Here is a 9,744-nt window from a genome sequence, read left to right as displayed (position 1 = left end):
ATACTGAAAGGTTTCCCAATATTATGAGTGGATGTTTTCATCCTCATTTCTTCTGTTCAGTGGAACTGAAATACCCTTCTAAAAAAACTAAAAAACTAGCAGAGAGACACAATTTAATATCCACTTTATTCCACCTGGTCCAGAGGAGTGGACGTCCACAACAACGAGTCCACACTGAATCATAGCAGCAAAGGCTTTTCTCATTACAGTAGTTCAGATGAGCTCCAGGCACCGTTGAAGACAAAAGCAATATGAGCTCTTAAGAGTACTATAAAAAAACAATACAATTATATGACAATAAAATGATATGATATAAACAGAAAAGACACAAAGACTAGTACAAAAACAATAATGACGTAACCTTGTTAACCAGTAACAAAAGCAAAATAAAGTAGACTGTTGTCTGTGCTATAAATATAAAACTCAAATAAGATTAAAAGTGCCTGTCTCTCCATCTCCAAGCCATAGCCTCTGTGATCCACGCTTCACCATTCAATGCGCGTCGCAGAAGAAGAAATGCGTATACAAACAGTAGACCTACAGTGTCTGCACCTTAAATAAATTCACACGAGCATACCAAACTCCAAAAGTTTATATCATGCAGTTCTATCGGGCTGCTTGGTTTAAGCCAAGAAACACCCAAAATTATGACTAAGTTCTATGAGTAGTGCATTCAATTTGGTAGGTTGTTTGGTGGTTTAATGAATATCGTGATGCTAACCCTAAGGGGGAAATTCCACAGCCTTAACTGAGAATTTCTTGAAATGAGACGTAGATGACACATTTTATCACTGGAATTCTTGCAGATAATTAAAAGGTTAGTTTATCAAAACAAGCCTGCCAATACTGTCTAGTACTTTCTTAAACTAAGTAACCGATGCCAACATTTAATATACTTAACGTGCACAGTTAGCCTACAATTATATGAGCACACCAATAGAAGCATAAGAGCTCACTCAGCAAGTACACATCAGACAGAACAGTTGACCTCGGAGGCTAACCGCCCAGAGAATTTCATTCTACCATTAGATTGAAACGGCTACGTGCTGGGATCCTGGAATGTAATATATTAGAAGGGGTGTGGCTTGTGCCTTACAATTTAATGCAACCTTTTACCAGTGGTCAGACTTGCAAGGGTATAGGGTGTCGACAGTAAGTGTAACAGAGTGAAGAGCAAATTTATCTGGATGACCCATATCCATAGAAGAACTGCTCATCCGGACGGTACCCGTAGGCTGTGGCAGGACGTCCCGGGGTTCCGGCAGTCGATCCAAACCCATCTCCACTTGTACTGGAAGCAAAAATCAAAGAGACTTGCATTAAACATGTAAATCACGCAGTTCCCTATCACACCACTAGATGGGGCCACAGTGCTTTTCTTGTATTTGTTTGGGATCCGATCTGATAAGTCGTGTAGTAAGGACAAGAAAAAAAAAAAAGGAGGAAAGAGATTTTTTTTCTTTTCTCGCAAATCATAATTATAACAGGAAATGGATCATATTCGGCTACTAAGCAAAACTTTTCAAAAAAACAAACAGAAAACCTCAAATCGTTTATCACGACGGAGAACAGGAAAGTACCTTCCAATAAAACCGCAAAAATAACCCCCAAAAATGGAGGCATATAGGAAAATGAAAAAACCAGACACACACATGAGACTCCATATCCAGAGAACTATCTGAGCCATTCTGAAATCAGGGGCTTTCAGCCAACGCGTAGAAATTGCTTACCATGGGGATATATAGATATAGTGGAGGCCTGACACAGCAATACGTCTTGCCCGTCCGGGACGCCCGGGTGACAGATAGCATCGCGGTCATCACTGACGCCTCACTGTTTAGCACGGGGGAGAAGCAGCCAGGCAGCGCCACGGATCAACTGCACTTCACCCTACAGCTCCTTTTTCTTTGCTTTTACGATTTAATGGCAGCCACTGGCTAAGCCCGATAGCCTTTAAAATATGAGCTGTTTGCTTTACCCCTACGCGCTCACATAATGACCTGTTGTTTTTAGCCAAAATCACTTCCAGCAATCAGTTACGCGCACCGCCTTTTTTTTTAATGCCCCGTCTCTAGGCAGAAAATATGTCGTTTTCCTATTGGGCTGCCAGTGCTGTCAGAGGGAATTTTGCTCGCAGTTAAAAGGCACCGGTGGCCGAGACCTGCTGGATTACACAGGCCGTTGCCATGATCCCTGACCCGCGAACTCCATCACCGGGCAGACGCGCGTCGCGGATCACGGATGCACGACCCGGTAGCCGACGAGAGGAGTCCGCGGTAACGACGAGGTGTTTTGTCAACACGTCTCGGTGCCGACACACGGAATGAAACGCGGGGAGCAGTGGAGGAAAACTCCGTTATAAGAACCATTAAGGATTACAACGCACTTCACTTCTTAAGTTATCTCCGCGACATCATAAAAATGTCAAACGAGAGCAACGGACTTTACAGAAGGGTCTGGACCGACATGAAATCCGCGCGGGCGGCGGGGAATATTAGGTGGCAATACGAAGAACAGAGAAACTTGTCATTTGCGTCCGCGAGTCCATCACCCAGACACATATACATATTAACTCTGAACTGAGGCCACGAGTTTCCCAAGCAATTAAGACCCAGCTTGTCACCTCATTCTCCGGGGCAGCTTAAAAACCAGCGGAGCTTAGAGGTCAAAGCACAAAGGGATCAGTGATGGAGTCTGGCTCCGCTGGCTTTGCGGGCTCAGCTCATAAAGAAGCGCGGGGACTTTGTTTTACGGGTTCTGAAGTAAGTCTCTGCACAGGAAGCGGCGCAGGGCTTTTACTTGTTCTCCGGCCGACGGCTTTGATCTCCCCTGCTGTCACTTCTCCGGTTACGGACCCCTCTTTTACAGCGTTAAATAATCAGCAGACCTCTTTCGCTCCACCTGATTGCGCTGCCAACGTGGGTTTTTTTTTGGTGGAACATGTTACACTGTTTAGCTCCTGTCAGTGAACTGACAAGCTTTCAAAGCGCACGCTGATTCCTTTCACCTTTTAGGGTCAAACCCTCCAATCGCAGACGGCTCGCACGTACCCCGCCAGAACCCGAATGCCTTTCCTAATCACGGCACGCGGTTTGGCACTTGATTGAGGCCGCGGAGTGAAAGACGGGTCCAGTGTCACCCGCGTGGCTGGCAGACACCGCAGGGGCCTCGCTGCTGATGACCAACACCGCTGATCACCCTCACCAATTATACACACACAGACCCTGACCTGCTCACTTCCTTATGCTCTATTCAGAGCACCCGTGCCTACAGGAACCAGGTCTGTACACTACACGCCACACCATGGTAAAAACTGCCTAAGCATTGCACTTACACCACTGTACTGGAGCCGTTTTATCCAAGTTGACCTAAAAATGAAAGTTTTTTAGATTCTAATACAGAATACTGACTGTTGAATTAATGCTTTACTAGCACCGTGAAACTTTACATAAACCCCATCAAACTGAAAGCGATAAGCCGAGTGAATCTTTTTTTTGTCAAGTTATATTTTCAATTTATCAAATGTGTTGTAAATAATATTGCAACTAACAATGTTCTATTAAGCTAAATTCTAAACACATTTGAATAATAAGATTACTTTTAAGTAGAAAAATCATGGACCAAAAAGTTTCAGTTTTATGCACTGAATTAAATGATGTATCTTGCCGTGCCATTTAAGCCAATAAATAACATTTCCACTGACATCACATTTCACAGAAGTTTAAAATAAAAGGGGGGGGGGGGGGCTGGATCTGATTACCACGTTAGCCTCTATCATTCTTGGTTTACTAGTCAAATTAAAACGTTCTTTCAGGGATCCTAATTCCCAGCACTCTCTCAGTGTACTTTAAATGTATCGCTTACAAAGGGCTGTGAGCCCCCCCCCCCCCGCCGCCCGTCCGAAGCTGAAATAACTATGGAGAGCATTCAGCGCGCTGGGCTCCCTCTCCACGGCCAAAGCAAACAGCCCCGCCGAAAGCCTTAAACAAGGCCTTTATCTCCCGACGCCCCTTTTACAATAAACAGGACAAATTAAAAACACCTACCCCCCCCCCCCCCCAATGTAAATTATTTACACAGCCTATTAAATGGGAACCGCAAATTAATTTCCTCTACAACTTAAGTTGTGACAAGTTTAAGATGGCGCAAATCAAATTTAAACTTTTTTTTTTTTGGAATATTCTGGAAAGGAATGGCCGAGCCGTTCTGTGAACCTCAAACGGGCGGTGAGAGGTGCTCGTTCTCAGGCCGACAGTGCTGCGATTGAAGGAGGAGAACGGCCCCCTGGGGGAAGGGGAGATGTTGACCCAGGCTTTTTTTTCCAGGCACTCCAGCGGCCCTTCCAGAAAACATTACGCCGCAGCAGAGCCGGGTCTGTTCCTCGACACCGCAGTGGGGGGTGGGGGGGGGGGGACGCGGCTCAGTCTGGCCTGCCCTGGGTAAAGAGCGCTCTCCTCCGCGCGGCCCTGAACGCAGCGCGGCGGACGGAGCCTCGGCGGTTACGCGGCGGGAGAATACCGCACGGCTCTGCCTCAGACGCTGCGGCGGTCGCGTACAGCCCCGCCCGAGGGCGCGGCCCCGGCGGCCTCACCTGCCGGGGAAGGCCTGCGGCCCCGTGTCCCCGTTCTGAGCGTGGAAGTCGTTGAAGAACTCCGGGCTGATGGCGCCGTCCGCCGGGATTATCCCGTCTGTAACAACAGACAGGAAAACAGCCGTCAGGGACAGACGTTCGCTCGCAGGGAACTCCCTACACACGTTTCTGATCAACACGGAGCCATTTGCAGAAAGGGCACGCTGCAGAAACAGCGAGAGAAAATGGCGCTCGTGTTTGTTTGTGCGCTTGATGCCGGCCTCCCGCTCACCGGCGCTGTAGAAGAGGTCGGACCGCTCCAGGATGTCCCCGTCGTGCAGGAAGGGCTCCCCGTCGTCCCCGTACATGTACGGCTCGGCCTCGTCCATCTGCCGGTTCTCCACCATCTCCAGCCACTGCGAGTTGTGCCAGCGGAACTTCTCACTCTGGATCTTCTTACCCCACTCCTCATCGTACTCCTGCAGGAGAGAGCAGGGCTAAGAGATTATCCCAGTCCTCATACTCCTGCAGGAGAGAGCAGGGCTAAGAGATTATCCCACTCCTCATACTCCTGCAAGAGGGAGCAGGGCTAAGAGAGTATGCCAGTCCTCCTCATACTCCTGCAGGAGAGAGCAGGGCTAAGAGAGTATGCCAGTCCTCCTCATACTCCTGCAGGAGAGAGCAGGGCTAAGAGAGTATGCCAGACCTCCTCATACTCCTGCAGGAGAGAGCAGGGCTAAGAGAGTATGCCAGTCCTCCTCATACTCCTGCAGGAGAGAGCAGGGCTAAGAGAGTATGCCAGTCCTCCTCATACTCCTGCAGGAGAGAGCAGGGCTAAGAGAGTATGCCAGTCCTCCTCATACTCCTGCAGGAGAGAGCAGGGCTAAGAGAGTATGTCAGTCCTCCTCATACTCCTGCAGGAGAGAGCAGGGCTAAGAGAGTATGCCAGTCCTCCTCATACTCCTGCAGGAGAGAGCAGGGCTAAGAGAGTATGCCAGTCCTCCTCATACTCCTGCAGGAGAGAGCAGGGCTAAGAGAGTATCCCAGTCCTCCTCATACTCCTGCAGGAGAGAGCAGGGCTAAGAGATTATCCCACTCCTCATACTCCTGCAGGAGAGAGCAGGGCTAAGAGAGTATCCCACTCCTCCTCATACTCCTGCAGGAGAGAGCAGGGCTAAGAGAGTATCCCACTCCTCCTCATACTCCTGCAGGAGAGAGCAGGGCTAAGAGAGTATCCCACTCCTCCTCATACTCCTGCAGGAGAGAGCAGGGCTAAGAGAGTATCCCAGTCCTCCTCATACTCCAGCAGGAGAGAGCAGGGCTAAGAGAGTATCCCACTCCTCCTCATACTCCAGCAGGAGAGAGCAGGGCTAAGAGAGTATCCCAGTCCTCCTCATACTCCAGCAGGAGAGAGCAGGGCTAAGAGAGAATCCCAGTCCTCCTCATACTCCAGCAGGAGAGAGCAGGGCTAAGAGACTCATAGCCCTGAGGACACTTTCTACCCTCACCATGCAGAAGGCATTCAGAGCTCTATGTCTACAGGGAGATAAAGACACTGTCTGAAGTCACCATGCATGATGAACATACACCCTAATTTCTATGAGACAAGGACACTGCATGAAAGCAGACTATACCAGCTTTATTTTCAGGGCATTACCTCACATGAATCTGACCTATAAATACGTGCGATTCCAGAGCAGGAATGGAGCCAATTCAGAGCAGGGTCGAGAAGCAATCTTAACGGGATCCCTTAAAGTGTAAATAATATATAAGCGTGATTGAGGTGCAAACCGTTGAGGTGGGTGGTAGGCCGCGGAGACCGCGCGAATGTTCCAGAAGTGTCGGATTCTGCTGGGGCAGCAGTTTCGGGAGACACTGACCCTGAGATATTGAAGCCATGTGCCAGTGTCTCCTGCTTCTTCCCCGGAACCCACCCGCCCGCCCGCCCCTCCTCCCAATCTCGGGCCGAGCGGAGAGGCAGCGGAGACGGGCCGCGGGCCAATGGGGAGAGCGCACGCCGCGAGACGCGTCGGGCCCGGCGGGAGGGGGAGGGGCCGCAGACCGTCCTCGGAAGAGCTCGCCGTCGCGAACCTTCTCCGGGGCCCACAATGCACCGCTGTGCGCCGGCCGCGACACAACGGCTAATAAAAATATGAATTAATCAGCCGGGGGCCGTGTGTTGCTTGGCCTGTTTTCCTTTCCCGCGCGGCGCACGCTAGATAAAGCCTGGCTTTGAGCGGGGCCTCGCGGCGCGAGCGCGGCTCTGCAGATTAATCATGCGGACAGAGAGCAGAGCCCCGGGGCCCTGACAGGCCTCGGAGGGCCCGCCCTCCAATGCGCGCGTTGTAGCGGGCCCCCGTCCGCCCTAATTGGCCCCGACACTTTCGGTCAATACCAAAACGCATTACACACTGACGACTCTTCAAAAACTCTGTCCAGAGGACCCCGAATTTCCCCTAGACGATCAGCAAACGAAGCTTTTCAAATGAGGGATAATCAATCTTTAAGAACCAAGCTTGCGGCGTTTAGGGAAAAAGAAATTATACGGTACGCCGTGTGTTATTTATTTTTTATTTTTTTAAACCGATTTCAAATCTTGTAAAAAAACAAACCCGAAAGCTTCCAGCAAAAGTGAATTAAATGAAACTGCAAGAAAATGAATCGAAACGGTATTTCAACTGCACAGGTAAATGTCCTGCGGCAAATTCCAGTCCAAATTCAACGTAAATACCATTCTCCCTGATTTTGTACAAAAGAAACTGGAATCTCTCCTTGGAATGCACAGACTGAAAGGAATGTATTTGATGGGATCAGAAGGCAATCCCCCAGCATGCACTGCTGGGTCCTGGAGCAGTAATCAGCATGGCGGAAACACACGCATTAGGGGATAATGGCGGCCCTACGTGCCGCTATGTACCGGTGATAGAAACCAGATCCCTCGCTCTCTTTCATGTGCTTACAACTTAATAAGCTTACCAATAATTTCAATTAAACACTTCCCCATACACAGAGAGACCCCATTTAATTTAGAAGTCTTTAGAGATATCTGACGCCATCGAGAAAGCAATTTCACACGTAAGATTTTACCACATCCATCAAAGCTGCCACTTGAGAACACGGCTGAAGTCCCAGCTGGGTGTGCAAAGTGGCGGTATATGTGTATATATATGGTTGACTTGCTGAGAGGGAGGATGGAGGATACTCACGCCAATGATGTCCAGCGTGTTGTCGCAGACCTTGCGGATCTCCGCGTTCTTGTCGTGCATCAGGTCGATGAGGTACGCCGGGGCTTCTGAGGCGTCGTCAAGGAGAAGCTGGAGCGGGGCGTTAGCGTAGCCCGATGCTACGGAAAGTGATTCTGCCGTTCGCTTTGCTATGGTAAAACACGGTTCTCATGTTTATCGAAAGCGCAATCTATAAGGGTGGCTTCGAGCATTTTTGGGTCGTGACAAAAAAAAGCATGAAATGCCTGTGAAGCGACTTTAAAAAGAACACGTCATCAGTTCCTGCTGTTAATGTGACCACATGACAAAGCGGCGTTCATTTTTCAAAAGCGTCCTTTTGCGCAACAACGGCACGGACAGCTGGGCACTTTCAAATTGCGCATTTCATTGTTCGTAGGATTTCTTTGTTCAAATTGGAGGCACATGTTTCATTCCAGCTGGACACAACCACAGCTCACAACTCCTAGCCTTGCGGGTTTGGATTTATAGTATTCATATTATGCACATATACAGTATATATACATACACTCTATATATACCGATACATATAATACCTTTTAAAAAAATTTAAGCAGTAATACAGTACTAATTGATATTTGCACAAATGGCTATCGAAATAGCATTCCCTCTCCTTTTCCTACTGGTAGAAGGCATAGGGCTGTGACTGCCCTAGTAAGCGCTTTGATTGAGAGTGATCAGACAAATTTTAATCACAAACACCATGCATGTGTAAGAAAAGACGGGGGGGGGGGGGGGGATTATGTTGGGGTAGAGCTTTTGGGCAGGATACGGGTCTCCTTGATGATCACATCTCTGGTGGCCTGGTGAAATACCATCTGGTAGAAGACGTAGACGATCTGACAGACAAATTCGTCGTCTTCCTGTTGGGCTGAGGAGAAGAAAAAGCAGAGCCTATTTCCCGATATTTCTTTAACAGCACTGTGAGAATCTTACACGTGCATTTCTCACCGTTAAGAGCTTTTTTAAGAACTCTGCTCGTTAAAGTGTCCGTAGAGCCAGTTCAGCCAATTCTCAAACGCGATCGAGCTCCAAGTCTCTCGCCTGAAAGAGCTCCCACTTACAGTAAAGCACGGACCCTAAATACAACATCGTATTCCCTTTCTGCTCCAGCTCAACAGAAACTCTCCCTCTGGGACTTCATCTGAAGGAAATCGGGTGGCACAAAGCTGGCTTTTCTCCACCACCAAGAAATAAAAATAAAAACCCCTTTCCCAGCAAAATGTTCTATAGTTCTATACGATAAAAACTATAAAAAGTTCTATACGATTCTTAAAAGTGTAATAACTGCCATTTCAGAACGTCTTTCCACTTTCATTTCACTCAAGTCACAAACTGCACAAATGTATTAAAAACTACTTCAACATATTATATACATACATCTATTCATATACCTGTACTGCACATAATTCTAAAAATATAACAATAAATCTGTATTATGATGTGTAATTCTATGTATAATCAAATGAGGTCTAAATAAGGCTGCTGTATGTGAATGCACAGAGAACTGGCTTATGTGTGACAGATGTCCTTATATTCAGGCTGTGTTTTCTCAATGAAGTTCAAGCCGCTTTAATTCAGACGTGCTTCCTATGGGGTGCAGTGCTGAGAGGAGCTCACACTGAGCGCGAGCAGCAAAGCGGCTCCACGGCAACGCCCCGCTGTGCTCCTGTGCAGGACCGGTGGCACCTTCAATATACACTACAGCTCCGCTTACTAACACAATCTCCACTTCATCTAACCACTGTGCACTTTTCATAAGCAGCGGATTACCATGGCTCAAAAAGAAGAAAAATGTTGTTACTCAGTTACATTAAATATGATTAATAGAAAATACACAGCAGTAATGCCTATAAACCCTTAATTATGGTGTAAACTGTCTGTTTTCGATTAAGCCGGTCCCAGACAGTCTAAAGACCGTGAGACCGCGAA

General features: G+C 48.0%; 1 protein-coding gene across 2 annotated transcripts in view; it reads right to left on the bottom strand.

The window, feature by feature from the left end:
• Window positions 1-107: 107 nt before the first annotated feature.
• kifap3a (kinesin-associated protein 3a) overlaps window positions 108-9,744 on the bottom strand; it is a 26,066-nt gene continuing 16,429 nt past the window's right edge. For both annotated transcript variants that reach the window (XM_035412006.1, XM_035412005.1), the window contains exons 16-20: window positions 8,585-8,683; window positions 7,777-7,862; window positions 4,863-5,049; window positions 4,592-4,688; window positions 108-1,291 (exon numbers count right to left, since the gene is read on the bottom strand). In XM_035412006.1, the coding sequence (XP_035267897.1) occupies window positions 1,180-1,291; window positions 4,592-4,688; window positions 4,863-5,049; window positions 7,777-7,862; window positions 8,585-8,683 (581 nt within the window). In that variant the 3' untranslated portion in view covers window positions 108-1,179. The remainder of the gene's footprint in view (window positions 1,292-4,591; window positions 4,689-4,862; window positions 5,050-7,776; window positions 7,863-8,584; window positions 8,684-9,744) is intronic.

The sequence above is a fragment of the Anguilla anguilla genome, chromosome 4, assembly GCF_013347855.1.
Source record: "Anguilla anguilla isolate fAngAng1 chromosome 4, fAngAng1.pri, whole genome shotgun sequence".
NCBI lineage: Eukaryota > Metazoa > Chordata > Actinopteri > Anguilliformes > Anguillidae > Anguilla > Anguilla anguilla.
The sequence above is the reverse complement of the archived record's forward strand: the minus strand, read 5'-3'. Positions and strand labels throughout refer to the sequence as shown.